Genomic DNA, 16,423 nt, shown 5'->3' with positions numbered 1-16,423 from the left:
AAACAATAGTATTCAACCACTAGTTCGTTTGTTTACCGCTATGCGATACGCGAACTCGTATTTGAGATTTGGTTATGAGAATTATATAAAACTTGCAAAGAGCAGCTGACAGGAAAGTTCAAATGTAATTATTTTCTATCAGTTCAATTTCTGATGCAATCCCAACATAGGGAATTCAGATATTGGATTGTTTAGAAAATATTACACAACTCAAATCCGGGAACCAAACCTAAAATATTCATGTACAGCACGAAAGCCTCAAATATTAAAGAACGGTGAACTATTTTTAATATTAGATTTTTAATATTGGCAGTAAATAACAAAACATAATTTTAATTTATATTTAAATTTTAAAATTTGCTCCTTGAAACATACGAAAAATATCCCTAACATATTTTATAAAAATCCTTAGGATGTTCCACAGGATCTCCCTGGATTCTCCAGAGGTTAATATACGGCTATCATTTACTCTTCCTCAGAACATCCAGAGGAGATCTGAGGATTACAATGGGATATCCTGAGGATATCCTACATGTATGTCCTGGATGCCCTTTGGACGTCCTAAGGACATCCTTGTGCTGTCTGGGATATAAAGCTTGCAAAAAGCAACTAACAGAAAATTAAAAATATAATTATTTCTATCAGTTCAATTACTGATACAATCCCAAACATAGGGAATTCAGATATTGGACTGATTGTCTCTCTTAGATCGGGTAAATAAATGTTTAAAAAAGTTTAAATCATCCGTTTATTGTTTACTTAAAATGTAAATATATATATATATAATTCATATATTCATTATATTTTTTTTATGAATTCATTTTCAATTATTCATGTATTATCATCATCTTATAATTATAATAAATGCCACCTAAGACTCTTGTCTGCTTGGTCGCATATTCTTAAACGACACGTCAGAAAACATGATGGATTGCTTCACAAAAAATATTCCTCTCTGCGAGATTTATCGTTCTTTAGAGTTTGTCGCAGAATTTCTGAATCATCCTATACAGAGAATTATCACAAATTTGCTATCATGCCGTACACGGCAAGGTTTGCCCTATTCTTGTCACAAATTTGCTGTCATCCCGTGCACGGCAAGGTTTGCTCTATTTTCTTGCCACAAATTTATTGTCATCCCGTGCATAGCAAGGTTTGTCCTGTTCTTGCCACAAATTTGCTGTCATGCCGTGCACGGCAAAGTTTGCTCTATTATTTGCGTAAAATGTGCATCACACTATTGCGACAAGCCTTGTCAGCAAAAGCTAAGCTTTATCCGGACACACCTTGTTACAATTTTGCTGTAAAGGCATGCTCGGGTTTGCTGCAAACTTTGTGCAAAGTTTGCATCATTTTGCTTGCTGGGTGAGTAGCCGCTCCAACCATCGATCCTCATACCCTGGGCCTCGTTGCTCCTTTTATCAGACTACCTTGCCCTTGGATGCTCGATCCTTCTTGGAATCCTTTTTCGCTACTGCTCCGACTTCCTTGGAGTACTCTCTTCTCCTCCACTCTGTTGCCCCAGAAGACCCCGTAGCTGCCCCTTGTGGCCTTTTATATAACTAATCCAGGACTGTCGTTCCCTGAGTAGAATAGAGTCCTAGGGTCTAATGCTAGGGAAACTGATTTTCGCCACCGATATCTTAAAGTGCAATGGCCTTGACTTTCGTTCGAGGACAGGAACCATTCAAACAAAGAAGAAAATCCTTTGTTATGAGCGTTTTTTCTTCGCAATTGAAATATTATATTTGGGTAGTTAAAATAAATAAAAGTATGACTCAATTGACAAAAAGTATTTGTAAATATTTATTAATTTTTACGTTGTAGTATTTACGAGAGAACGAGCAATGAATATCGGCTGCGGTCGAGAAGATGCTAGAGACGCTTTGAAGCATTGCATTAACCAATCAGAATAAAGAGATCTTTACTTTTTTTGTCCTGATTGGTCAATCAAACGCTTCGAAGCATTTCTAATGTCTTCCCGACTGGGTGCGTTGTCTCGTGAAACGGAACGATTCTTAGACGTTTTTGCGCTTGCGCATACATAACATTTTATTTATGTTTTGTGATTATATTTTATGTAAGATATTATGTAAAAACATGGAATACATGCCTGTAACTGAGCCAAATGGAAAGGCCATCACGGATATATCAGGAAATATCATGGTTAAACGAAAACCTGGTAAGTGCTTTCACTTGTATATTATGTAACCATATACGTTTGTGGTATAATATTTTAATTATTTAATTAAAAAAAACGATCGACCACCAAACGTTTTAATTAGGCTACCAATCATCACCAAACGATCAGATAATTTTAATTATTAAAAAGTTAAAGTGGTCCGGCTAACTTTACGGAGCTCATACCCGGGCATACCAAAGGAGGCGCCATTGGCTGCGTTCAGCAGAAAAAGCAGCTTTACAACTGTGTAAAATTCTTTAGTATGATTGGTTTATACATTTAGATCCGACAGGAACTAAGGGCAAGAACCAATCATATTAAAGAATTTTACACAGTTGCTTTTTCTGCTGTATGCAGCCATTATCAAGGCTGCGTTCGGAAACATCACTCGTGTGCATACGAGTGTCGTTCTATCCTTGTTCAAGTTTTGGTAAATAACAAAGATAGAACGACGCTCGTGTGTACACGGATGATGTTTCCGAACGCAGCCCAAAGCCCAACGAGTCCAGTTTATGAGGTTACTGTCATCGGTGTCGCGGTCGCGGACGTAGGATCTAGTTATGACCTGTCACCGTCGTCGCTGTATCCTCCTCGGTCGGCGATGATGGAGTCATTGCTACTGCATCGCCGTGTATGATTTATAGGGCTCGTGGGCCCTCTTGAGGAACTCGAGACTCCTGCCTTCAGGTATGTGAACGAGATCTTGGTCTCTCTGGAGAGAGAGAGAATATTCTCTCTCTCTCCAGAAACTAAACACTTTCCAATTAATTAAGCAAGCTCGATAATTCATAGAGCAGAGCTGAATTGGTCGAATTTTGTCAAATTTTATTAATTTTTTGAATTTGGATCAGTATATTTTATATCACTAAAGTCGATAATCATATATATTTGAAGGAATGATCTCTAACAATACACATGTCTAGAGAACATCCAGAGGATAAACATCCAAGCATGTCCTCTGGACATTTTCTGAATATGTGTATTGTTAGGGATATGTCAAGTAGTTTTACATTTGTCTCAAAATTATGGCCTAATATCATTTTTTTATTGTTTATTATAGTTATTATGATTATTATTATTCACACAATAAATTAATATCAATTATGTACACATTTATCAATATATTATGTTATACAGTGTAACGCTCAATGTATATTCTCTTAAAGGATTAAAAACCGAACCAGAGTTTTTTGTATATCTGAAGATGTTGGAAGTTGGTTTGCGTGTTGTCCGCGGTCAAGATTGGAAATGGGACGATCAGGATGGCGGCGAAGGTCATGCCGGAACGATAGTGGAGATCGGGAAGCCACCCTCCACAGTAGGAAGCTCAGCCTCTAGTCCGAATCCCACCGATCGGACGCCGGACAAGACGGTCATCGTTCAGTGGGACCACGGCGCCAGGAGTAATTACAGGATCGGTTATCAGGGCGCTTACGATCTGTTGATGTTCGATAACGCGGCTGCTGGCGTCAAGCATTCCAACATTATCTGCGATGGTTGCAAGAGACATGGGATAATTGGCATCAGATGGAAGTGTTCCCAGTGTTTCGACTATGATCTCTGCACTCAATGCTACATGGCTGATGTGCACGAGTTGACTCATACATTTCAGAGATTTCAAACAGCTAATTCACAGGGGTGAGTATACCCATTCGATTTTGACCATTTGTGTTTTATTGACAGAAAATTGTCATTATATTTCCGATCCGAAATATTGTAGGGTCCAACTAGAGTCAAGAGAAGGTTGCACCAAGATATCTTTAAAAGGAATCTTTATAGGAGCTAAAGTCATTCGCGGACCGGATTGGGAGTGGGGAGATCAGGATGGCGGCCGTGGTATTAATATTTCATTTATACAAATCTTAGTTTGAGTTATTATAATTATGTAGTGGATTGCCAATCTCTCGTTTTTTCCAATCCATCTTTTTTAGGAAAGACTGGCAGAGTCATGGATATACGCGGATGGGATAATGAGAGCAGCCGCTCTGTCGCGACCGTCACATGGTCTACGGGTAGTACCAATGTGTATCGACTAGGTTATAAAGGTTGCGTAGATTTGTGTTATGTGGAGGAGGCTACTGCTGGTACCTATTACAAGGAGCACCTTCCGTTGCTCGGCCAACTGGTTTTGACTATACCGCATAATGAAAATAGCTCGACACCGACAAAAAGTGGTGTCTCCAACATCTCATCTAGTCCACACCAACGTGTAACGTTTAATGTCGGTGACAAAGTGAAAGTATTAATTGAGGTCAATATACTGAAGGAAATGCAAGACGGTCATGGTGGTTGGAATCCGCGCATGGCCGAATACATAGGAAAGGTATTTTTTTTTTTTTTCCAAAAATAGAATGTCTCGTTTTATCTACAAAAAGCACTGCTCCCATAAATGTTAATTAAAGTAAACTGAGGTTTAATCGATTCCTGGAATCTCGCTAGAGTTTTGTCTCTAGAGAATGAAGCAAACAGGAAAAGTTAAACTTTAAGTAATTTTAGTTAACATTTACAGCTCAAATTAAAATGTACGCATTAATTGAATTAATTTTCTAAAATCTAGATCGGCATGGTGCACCGAATTACAGACAAGGGAGACATTCGCGTGCAATACGAAGGTTGCAACAATAGATGGACCTTCCATCCGGGCGCTTTAACAAAAGTCACCGCTAAGGGTGCGTTCTCCCTCGGTGACATAGTGCGTGTAAAGAGTGATTTAGCCGCCGTCAAACAGTATCAAGTTGGTCACGGTGAATGGACAGATATCATGAAAAATGTTAGTCGGCAACCTATACATGTGTACTACAACCTATACTTGTTTCTCTCTATCGTATTTATAATATACGTATCTAGTTTATATCTGTCGCAGGCCCTAGGAAAGACCGGGAAGATAATCAAAATATACCCAGACGGTGACTTACGCGTGGCACTAGACGGTCCTACGTGGACATTTAATCCGCTAAGTGTTGTTCCTGTATCTTCGTGCACGAATGTTATGACTGCCGCGCACGATAACGCAAATAGATGTAAAGATCGTTCAGGTATTCTTATTTTCTAAAAAAGATATCTACATTATAGCCTGATTATTGGATCGATTTTGTTTGTAATTATCTATTTAATTTCTTCCAGTCGAGGGTACCGATAGCGAAGTGGAGAAACTGTTGAGAGACGCGGCTAGGGGCGAGGCCGGCGTGGCCTCAGTGCGAGAGTTCCTTAAAAAGTACCCTGGTAAAGTGGACGCGCGCGCTCCCGGCGGTGGCAGGAAAACGTGTCTGCAAGTGGCCGCGCATCAGGGTCAGCGCGAGCTCTGCAATCTTCTTCTGGACGCCGGCGCCTCTCTGCGTGCGGTTGACGAGGACGGTGATACGCCTTTACATTATGCAGCATTCGGGTATGTTTGGGAACTCATTATCTTTACTTTTTTTCGCAATATTATATTGACGTGTTGTTATTCATTCTTCCGTTTGAACAGTAATCAGCCGGAGATAATGGAACTGCTGTTATCACGAGGCGCGGCTATCAACGCCGTCAACAACGGTAGATGCAGCGCTTTGCACGTGGCGGTTAACAAACAACACGCGCAATGCGTGAGAGTGCTCCTGCGTCATCATTGCGATGTCAATCTGCAAGACTCGTACGCTGACACGGCGTTGCACGATGCAATCGGGAAGGATGCCCTAGACGTGATCGACGCGTTATGTGCTTGTGAAAGAATAGACTTCACTCTTCGAAACAAACGGGGCTTCAATGTTCTACATCATGCTGCGCTCAAGGGCAACGCTCAGTATGTAGGATAGATAGATAGCAGTGTGCGACGATGGAAATGGACTGTGTTTTCAAAATTTGTCTAATTCACCCTTGATTTACATAAATTCGTGAATCTCCGTTGCAGCGCAACGGAGAGGCTAGTCGCTCGCGCACGTCACTTGGTGGATACGAAGAAGGAGGACGGATTCGCAGCGTTGCATTTGGCGGCGTTGAACGGACATAGAGAGGTCGTGGCCATCCTTCTCTCGCAGAACGGCGGCCGCGCTAAGGTCGATTTACGCAACAAACGACGACAAACCCCGTTGCATTTGGCGACCTCCCAGGGACACTGGTCAATCGTCGAACTGCTGGTGCATGCTGGTGCGGACATCGGCAGCGCGGACGAGGATGGTGACACCGTGCTGCACATTGCGATAGCAAAGAGCCCGAATCAACAAACTGCCGTGCTCACGTCTGAGATTAGCCGGGATTCGCCGCTCATATATGCGGTATGTCTAAAAGATTACGATTTTTCCTCGGATATTTATAAATTTATACAAAAAGAAACAGAATCATCGAAAAAATATTTATTTTTTTAGATAAATCTAATGTTTTCAAAATTATTCTGTATATTCTATATGCTATATTTCTAAAAGTAAAAGAAAAGAAAGAATATAGACTTGTCATTTTTCTCTGACAAAATACTTTTCTTCGAGTAGATCTGGCAGAATCTGGCGAGGCAAAGCACAAAGACTGAGTTAGCACTAGCTTGTTTTCTGGTAAGCGTGGACAGAAGCTGCAAACTCCTCGAACAGATCAGAAATAACAAGGACAAAACGCCGCTCGATCTTTTGGAGGGCAATCCGCAAGCCGCTCTGCTCGTCGATCTTTTACGATCTTACAAATACCAAAGTCATAGCACGCAATTAGAGTAAGACGCAAAACAAGATAACAAAGATTTTATTTTAAGAATGTTGCAAATCCAATCTTCGAAACATTTATAAATATATCTGAAACGTCTGACAAATCGTATTTTGATATTTTGAAAACTGAATTTAATGTTCTCAAAATAATGAGATTAATTGATTTTGAGATCATTCGATAATTATAGGTAAATATATAAGAGGAATAATTTGTATGCATGTGTGTATTTTACAGAATAGAGAATACGCCGAGTAATTACGTAGAACCATCTACATATCAGATAGATAATACGTCACAATTGGAAGGATTGCGTAGCGCGAGAAAAAGTATATCCGGTTCCGGCGACGCTGCGGAATGTCGGGATTGCTCAGGTACTGTAACAGGCATAAAGCAAGAGAACCGACTTGATCCCAGCAGTAGTGTCATACTTGGTTGTGCACGTTGCGGTCATACCATTGTCAAAACGCAAACGATTCAAGGTACTTGATTGTATCAATTTTTCTAAACATTTTTTTTAAACCGAGGAAAAATTTACCCTTATATATTTTATATATTACCTTTGCATTATTTGTCTAGATGGTCAGCTAGCAACAGGTGAAGTTTCAATAGATAATTCGGAAGAGAAATCGAAAGACGTGTCGGAAGAGAAACGGAAAGAAGAGATCAGCGACAGGGAAAGGAAAAAGGAAAAGGATAAAGACTTGGAGCGATTACGTTATCTGGAAACTAGAGTCGCAGATCTCGAGGAAGCAAACATGTGCAGCATCTGTATGGAACGTCGTCGTAATGTCGCTTTCCTTTGCGGTCACGGTGCCTGCGAACACTGCGCCGCTCCGTTAAAGACCTGTCACATGTGTCGCAAGACGATTACAAAGAAGATTAATCTGTATTAAATAGGTTCAACGACCAAATGTTTATATACCGGAGAATAACGTTTGATTTATCGAGCGGTATACAATGTGTGTTTCGAGAGAAAGCATCGATACTTGGAACGGTAGTATTGTAATAATAATTATCGTGAATAAGATGGTTGTGATAAACGTATGTTTGGCTTTAAACTATTTGGCCGCTACGCAACTTGAAGGAGATATTCGGAAAAGAAGGGAATCACAGAAATCTTTTTACTTACTGCAGGGTATCTACTCCCTGAAAAATATGAAAAATCTGGAATTCTCAGGGATTTCTTTTGTACCGGAGAAATCAGGAAACTCTCATGGAATTTTATTGGGTCTCGGAGAATTTTTTCTTAAATTCTCTTTCATAATTTTGCTCCTATATTGTAAACAGTCTGCAAGTCCAAGTGAATTATGTGTTTAAAATATATTATAAATATATGTATATATACAGGGTGTCCGACAAGTAAGTGACCAAACGAAAGGTGGAGGTAGATTAGGTCAAACTGAGTCGAAAAGTCCCGAATCGTTTTTTTATAACGCTTAATAAAGGAATTATTATTGAGTAAAGTATGGTCAATTAGCGCCAACCTTTCAATTAGCCAGGTGCACGTCGGTAAGCCGCGCGCCGTGAAGTGTGCGCTGCCGCATACTACCAGGCGCGCGGCTCACTAATGTGCGCCCGGCTAAAGATTGACGCTGATTGGCCAGACTTTACTCAATAATAACTCTTTTATTAAGCGTTATAAAAAGAAATGGTTAGGTTCAGGACTTTTCGATTCAGTTTGATCCAATCTACTTCCACCTTTCGTTTGGTCACTTACTTGTCGGACACTCTATATAATAATTTTAATAATATATTTAATATTTGCAGCACATATTCTTATTGTAATTTTTAATCATTAAAATTTAGCATTAGAAAACGCGCATACAAAAAAAGTTATTTTAGAAAAGGCACCAAAAAATCTTTAAAATATTCTTTTCATCTGGAATTTTGAATGAAAATACCTGGAAGAGATCAGGGAATTTTTTTTAAAAGATTGAAGTAAACACCTTGTTACTGTGATCGATGCTATTACCTTCTAAGATATCGCATTCAAAAGATATTGTACATATAAATTTGTTTAAATGATGCAAAGAAATGATGAATTCTGCCGACTGTGGTATTATGTATAGCGTAGAAAGATGTTCATCAGTTGATTGTAGCGATGCGTGCGCATTACGTTTCGTATGCTGAAAAAAGTTAAACTGCCAAGACATACACTTCTCTTCTGTGACAATTCTGTAAAAGAGCGAGTTCCATTATATTGTACCGACATTATGTCATACTGAAAGACTTATGCGCGAGATCCGCGTTCGCTCGGATACGAGATAGCTTGATTTTACCTTTTGTTGATCTTTTTTCAGAAATTAATTAATATATTGAAGATATCTCGTATCTCGGCAAACGAGCGCGTCATACATACAATTGTTGTGCGCTCTCCTGCCTCACAAATCGGCGTATTGTCTATGCTTCATCCCGTCCATTTTTTAAACAGAGCGCGAAAAACCGAGTTTTTCTCGAATTTAACTGGCGAAAGACATTGTTGTTTTTTACGCAGTAAGTATCATAGAAATTCGTAGAAATGTTTGTGTGTATATATCGTCACATTATTGCGATAGAATACTGTTTTATAAAAGTACTCCAAGACTTTCAGACTATGCGAGCTTTTGCCGTTCACGCGCAGTAGATGAAAAGAGAGGGGAGGCACATTTAGGTATAATTTCATATTTTAACATATCGAAAAAGATTTTTCGTTACTTTCTCCCCACTGCATATGACATATTGTTCAAATCTTGCGAATCTCCTCCGATGTTGAAATGTGTACCCCCTTTCTCTCTTATCGTATTTTGGATGAATCTTTGCATGATAAATAAGACACATTCAAAGGAGATCCTCAGCCAAATTTTTTAGATAGAATAATTATATATTCTGATTTGTATAAAGTATGCAACGTATGGAACCAATTAATTTTAAGCGCGCTTCCTCGAGCGAGAGATCCTTGCGGAGAAATAAACCAATTAATTTTGAGCGGATTTTCTTTTCTATCAGTATTAAACATCTTGCCTTCTTACTCGATACAACGAAAAACTCGAACTCGAGGCGCATAGGAAATTCTATTTAATACGAATAAAATGTAAAGATATATCACGGTGTATCGAAGCTACGATAATCAATCCATTTTTTTATATCAGCTAACGTAATTTCTACATTAGTGATTAACGAATCGAGATTTTTTTTATGAATCATTTGTATGGCGAGAACAGGGTAATGCATCGCGAATTTTATGTTCGCAGCGAGAAAGGTACAATTTTGCAATAGTGCTGTAATCTGATTTCGTCAAGATGATATTAGCCTTCTTCTTTTTCTCTTTTCTTCTCTCCTTCTTTTTTATAATAGCTGTATTGTCATATTTAGATATGTGAAGCGTATATATTACACAAAAGATGTTATATTACGATAGCATAACTTTTAAGCATCGATAGATTTCTACGCAATTATAATTTACGACATATTTAAATAAACAAATTTACGATAGATAAACTTTAATCTAATTCCATATCCCATCCTTGTTCCTTTAAACTTTATCTTTCGTTGCGTAAAAAAATATCTGTCATCTTTCTTCCACCGTCGACTAATCGTATAGTTAATGAAAATAGAAAACAACATATATTATAAAGACGAGTAACAAAGCGGTAATAACATAACGAACACCTATAACGCACTTAAAACAAGAATTGAAAAATGAGCTTGTTATCTCCTTAGCTTAGCAAGCAATCTTATTTATTTTGGTACTCGATAAAGGTTCGGATAATCGTATATTACAATCTTGAGCCAGTTTTGCAAAAATCGTAATAGCAGTACTAACGATATATAATAATGTATAATAATGGTAATAATATTTTCTCTTTTTCTAAAGTAACCTAAACGCAATGTATTCTATTAGTAGTGACATCGTATTTTATCTGTAGTATCTAATTAACTTAAACAAAATCGTGACGGCATATAGTATACCATATAGTACGATCACTTCAGCAATTTTTCATATAACTGTCTCTTATACACCTTCTTCTGTACTGTTTTCTTCATTTATCTCTTCACTTTCTTTGAGAATAATATTATAGCATAATCCTAACAAAGGACAACCAAGCGTCAAGATATGATGATTCACAATAGCGATTAAGAAGTACAACATGTCCAGAAACGTGTACACTCTGCGAAAAACTGATATGAATACCCTAATTTGATCGCGTTAGTTAAACGCAACATCGTGTGGTTCCTTTATTCTTCGATTACTCATCGACGTCTACGAATTACATATAACGCAAAAAAATAATCTTTTATTTCTTCTTTTCTTCCTGTTTAATTCGCCTTTCTCTCTTGTTTCTCAATCCAGACATCGACGTCTTTAAATCATAAATGGCCATCGAGATATCGCCTTTATGCATTAATGACAAAATAAATGCGTTTAAGAATTGAAAGTATAGATAACTAAAGACAAATTGCATAGATTTGGAATATGAGATTGAGTGGATAAATACTTAAGATATATCGAAGAACGAACAACAAATGTAAGCACAATACAGAAGATATTAGGATAAGACACGCACTTCGCGTCTTATATATGATTTGCAATTACCATTTTCGATTATAATTTTCAATTAACGAACGAAACAACAACATTTGGATAAAAAAATATAAGATTTCCGTAGCATCCACTTTTTGCATTTAATGACTAATTTACTCTTTCGCTGCTCTCTTTCACATTTTCCACTTGTCCAAGCATGAGTAAAATGAAAATATAATCGTGTGCGTCACTTAGTTTTTAGAACGATTGAAGAATTTTTAATGAGCAAATTTTTTCCACAAATTGCGAATGAGAAAACATTATGAATTGCCAAAGTACATAATATATATTAAACTTCAATATTGATCGATTTAATACACAATTTGTGGAGATAGAGTGAACTCTGTCTATATACATATATCACTAAACATTATCATATAGTCTCTCTAAAATTCAGCAATCCAGAACTCTTACTTGAGATCTTTTCAAATTTTAAGAGAATAGAGTGGATAATACGGGAATCCGATTGTATACATTATATATATTTAACCGAGAAAAATCACTAAAAGATTAACATAAAAAATATTCCAACAAATATTCGTCCGCGTATCCCTCTTGCAAAGTAAATGTGACATTGGAAAGTGCACTTGCTACTTACAAAAGATCGTAGTGTGATTTAGATCAATCGTATATCGGTCTCTGTAGGAAACCGGCAAAGTACAAATTTGCACAAATTTCACGTGTGCGAATTTTATCGCGTGATTTCTTCTCTATCCATTGCTTCACGCGACGAGAGAATTCGATTAAAGTTCTACTCGTATCTATTCATAATAAGATTTCGATCGAAGTGATATCCGATGTGATAGCGAAACAACGACACTGCTCTTTTTCTTCTTCTTTTTCATGAAATGTGTGACATGTGTTTATCGGCGAATTTTATAATCCTAGCAGGAAGTTTCTTAATAGGCGCTTCTTTATAAGAGCTTTTGCTCTTTTTCTCTCTATTTTTCCTTCTCTGTCTCTTAAAACGATTCATCGACTTCTCGCGCGACGTATGTCGATGTATGTGTGTAGATACGTAAAACCGTCACACTGATTCATTCGCCGAGCGTAATTATTGTCAACTACGATCAAGTCCTGAGTCTGGCCAAACACTGCGATATTACCGTTTTATTAACGTTCGGAATCAACAGCCGTAAGATACCCACTATTCCGTTACACGTTAATAATATAAGTGCGCGTTAATGATATATAATATGTATGTAATATATATATATATATATATATATATATATATATATATATATATATATGTGTATATATATACGTATACACATACATACATACATACACGCGCGCGCGCGTGTGTGTAATGAAATATACATAGCTTTATTATAGCGGTAACACTATCTTTCGTTATAATAGCTATAACGTCACGCACCATTATTTTTTATCAACGCATAAACATTCTAATTCAATGCGTCTACGACTTGGCTTTGTCGACATTTATGAAGACATTCATGAGAGAAAAGAAAGCGAAGGAAAGATGGAAAAAAGCAAGAGCCTCATCCTGGAACTAAATTCTCTAAAAAAATAAAAAAGAAGATAATAAGAGACAAAAAAATATTTTATATCGATCAAGTTGGATTCTATGTACTATGGGCTCAGAAAAGAAAAAATGATAAATTGAGCTTTTCATCTTGTGAGTTGCATCATACTCGACGGGAGAAACTCGAACCTTGGTGGCAATGATCTAGAATCTAGATTATACGGCGAGGGGAATATCGACGAAAATAGGGTATCAAATTAATGTATAAAACGTTGCAGCGTTTGGTTACATATCGAACAGAACAAGAGAGTTGAGAGTTGTATATGCGAAATGAATGTGTAATTATACCTGTGATAGAACACCCTCGACTCTCTGCATCATATTGTTTTTTTTTCTTTCTGTTTTTCTTGGAATAAATCAGTATTTGGAGTAGATCAGGTAAGAATGGATAAAAGAGAAAGACAATTATACTCTTTATGTATTACGATATAGAGGTTACTACTACTGGGTGCCGTGAATTGACTCGTTTAGTGACTCTCTCGATAGTATTTTAAGCTACGACCGGTTCGGGACTGCATGGTTGAAGCTCCGGCTCGTTCTGCGGTTCCGCGCTGTTGGTGCTTGTGGTGGTGGTGGTAGTACCCGAGGCCGCCGTCGACGTGTTCGGCTCGTGATTCGGATCGGCGGGAGTCATCGCGGCCCATTGCGTGGTATAAGGTGCCGCGCGCGCCTGTCGCCTAGCTTTCCTCTTGGCACGACGTTGCTCCATGACTAAGCGCAGCCGACGCATCTTGCCCTTCGTCGCCTCGTTCTCCTTCGACAATTCTTCTGCATTCCGAAAACATTACACACAGTACTTTATCAATATTAGTATCGAAATGATGGGTATAGCTTTTATATAAGATATATGTATATAAAGATTGATTAGATTTTAAATATTATTATTTTATTTTTTTTTATTTGATTTATTATCTTAATTGATATTACAATAACAGTGTCTATCCCCAAATCTTGTAAAAAAATTCTCTACGTATTCCTTCATCTTCCAGATATGTTTGTTCAACTTTCCAAGTTAAAAGAATATTTTAAAAATTTTTTAGCGCAATTTCATAAAACAAGGGTTTTTTTTTATTGTACGCGTTTTCTAATGATTCTCATTCGTACCAAGAGAAAACACGAAATCATTTAAGTTTCAAGTGCTAAATATACAAAAATATTGAAAAAAGCGGAATAGCATTCAAGATAAAAATTTTTAATTTGTATATTTTTATTTTTTATCACTGAAAATTAAAATAAAGGTATGTACTGCACAATCAATATTTTGTTAAGATATTGAATATATAAATAAAGAGATATTGTAGATATATATTTATATAATATATTTTAAATATATAATTCACACAACTAGGCTTATTGATGGATTGCTTACTGTTTATACGTTTACAACATAAAAGAAAAATTATCACAGAGAGCATTTTTAAAAAATTTCCTGAGCCCGAATAAAATTCCATAAGAATTCCTTAATTTTTCCAGGTATAAAAAATTTCTCTGAGAATTCTAGGTCTTTCATGTTTTTCTAGAGAGTAGACATCCTGAATAACGTTATATATTATTATAAATAATTTATCTATAATATTATATAATAGTTTATATATAATAGTTTATTATATAATAGTTAATTTATCTATAATATTATATAATAGTTTATTAAATATGCACATACTATAATTGATATTATTCAGAGTCTCTCTCCCCTTCCTCCTCTCTCACCTCCCCCCCCCCTCCCCCTCACTCTTCATTTTCATGAATCTTAAGCGAGTCGTTGAAACAATATATAGAAAAAGATTATTAGAGAAATTATATCAATATAAAATTAGAGGAATGGTTATAGAATGGTTAAGATCATATTTAAAGGATAGAACACAGCAGGTTCAATTTAATAAGAAATGATCTAGATTAATGGCCACAGAATATGGAGTATCACAAGGATCTGTATTAGGACCTTAATTATTTATAGTATATATAAATGATATAATAAAAATCTGTCCAGAAGGATGTAATATAAAAATGTTCGCAGATGATACGTTAATATATGTAACTGAAGAAAGCAGCACGAAATTAGAGGGCAAAATGAATATGGCATTTATTATAATAGAAGAGTGGATGAATATAAATAAATTAAAAATGAATGCAGGAAAAACGAAATATATGATAGTCAGAAGTATAAGAAAAGAACTGCGAGGTAATGTTACATTGAAATGTTTGAATAGAACTGAAATAAAACGTGTGGAAAAAATGAAATACCTAGGCATAATTATTGACGATAGACTACGATTTAAGGACCACTGTGATTATATGCTAAAGAAAATAGGAAAAAAAACGAGTTTTCTAAATAGAATAGGTAATTACATATCGGCATATACCATACTAGATATGTATTGTATATAAGACAATCATAGCGCCTCATTTTGAATGTTGTGCGGCATTGTTAATTGATATGGGAGAAACATAGCTGAGTAAATTGCAAAAGGCACAAAACTGGCCATAAGGATCATATTGCAATATGATAGACATACCAAAGTGGAGCGTATGCTGCAAGCGCCGCAGTTTATGTCCATAAAATAGAGGCTATACTAAAATGTGTGTATTTTTATTTTTAAGATTTTAAGGAACATGTTACCGGCGTAATTAAGAAATAGATTAGAAATAGTGGGAAATGAAAGTGAAAGACAAACACGACAAGCTGGGATATTGCAATAAAATATCGCAGAACAAAGAGTGCGCAAAAGAGTATGTTTTAGGAAGGAGTGAAAATGTATAATACCTTGCCAACTGAAATAAAGCGGAATGAAAGAATTGTGCCGTTTAAGCGAATGTTAAAGGAATATATTGTAATTAATATAAACTAGATTCGTATTACAAATAGCCGAGAAAGCTAATAGAGATCAATAAAAAAAAATCTCTTTCTCTCCCTTTCTACTCAAATCTTGTTAAAAAATTTCTTGATCTTCCAGGATATTTTTGTTCAAAATTCTCAGTAAAAAAAATATTTTAAAGATCTTTTAAATAAATTTTTTATTGCATAAATTTTCTAATGTTTTTTATTCATGCAAAGAATATAGAGCCATTTAAGTTTCAAATGCTAAATTTGCAAATGTATTAAACAAAAAATGAGCTTTCGTAAGATACACATTTTTCACTTGTATAACATTTTTATTTTTCTATCATTAAAGAAAATTACAATAAAAAGAATATATACTACTTAATATTTTGTTAAAACATTAAATTATTAAATATATATAAACAAAAATAGATATTGTATATATATTTATAAATTATAATATATTTCAAACACATAATTCATAAGTTGGCTTATCGGCGAATTGCCGATAAGCCGACTGCTTATAAAAGTATTATCAAAAAGAAATAAAAAAAAGAACTCCCTGAATCCCAATAAAATTCCATGAGAATCCCCTGATTTCTTCAGATACAAAAAAAATCTTAAGAATTCCAGGTTCTCCATGTT

General features: G+C 36.1%; 2 protein-coding genes across 5 annotated transcripts in view; one reads left to right on the top strand and one right to left on the bottom strand.

Annotated features, from left to right (window-relative positions):
• Positions 1 to 2,582: 2,582 nt before the first annotated feature.
• On the top strand, positions 2,583 to 10,309 carry Mib2 (mind bomb 2). Of its 3 annotated transcripts, none has more exons than XM_070302139.1 (12): positions 2,583 to 2,869; positions 3,387 to 3,820; positions 3,903 to 4,018; positions 4,114 to 4,505; positions 4,740 to 4,952; positions 5,046 to 5,217; positions 5,306 to 5,567; positions 5,649 to 5,960; positions 6,069 to 6,432; positions 6,643 to 6,854; positions 7,082 to 7,326; positions 7,424 to 10,309. In XM_070302139.1, the coding sequence occupies exons 2-12, from the start codon at positions 3,387 to 3,389 to the stop codon at positions 7,738 to 7,740; spliced, it is 3,039 nt and encodes a 1,012-aa protein (XP_070158240.1). In that variant the 5' UTR covers positions 2,583 to 2,869; the 3' UTR covers positions 7,741 to 10,309. The 3 variants fall into 3 exon arrangements, with proteins under 3 accessions (XP_070158240.1, XP_070158241.1, XP_070158239.1); XM_070302140.1 differs by having other exon boundaries at positions 3,349 to 3,820; positions 3,903 to 4,015; XM_070302138.1 differs by having other exon boundaries at positions 3,349 to 3,820.
• A 2,699-nt stretch (positions 10,310 to 13,008) lies between these two features.
• Positions 13,009 to 16,423, bottom strand: part of LOC138936605 (midnolin homolog) — a 52,906-nt gene continuing 49,491 nt past the window's right edge. For both annotated transcript variants that reach the window (XM_070302150.1, XM_070302149.1), the window contains one exon: positions 13,009 to 13,725. In XM_070302150.1, the coding sequence (XP_070158251.1) occupies positions 13,448 to 13,725 (278 nt within the window). In that variant the 3' untranslated portion in view covers positions 13,009 to 13,447. The remainder of the gene's footprint in view (positions 13,726 to 16,423) is intronic.

The sequence above is a fragment of the Polyergus mexicanus genome, unplaced genomic scaffold, assembly GCF_030449975.1.
Source record: "Polyergus mexicanus isolate NDT 795.1 unplaced genomic scaffold, iyPolMexi1.0 SCAF_9, whole genome shotgun sequence".
In the NCBI taxonomy this organism is placed as follows: domain Eukaryota; kingdom Metazoa; phylum Arthropoda; class Insecta; order Hymenoptera; family Formicidae; genus Polyergus; species Polyergus mexicanus.
The sequence above is the reverse complement of the archived record's forward strand: the minus strand, read 5'-3'. Positions and strand labels throughout refer to the sequence as shown.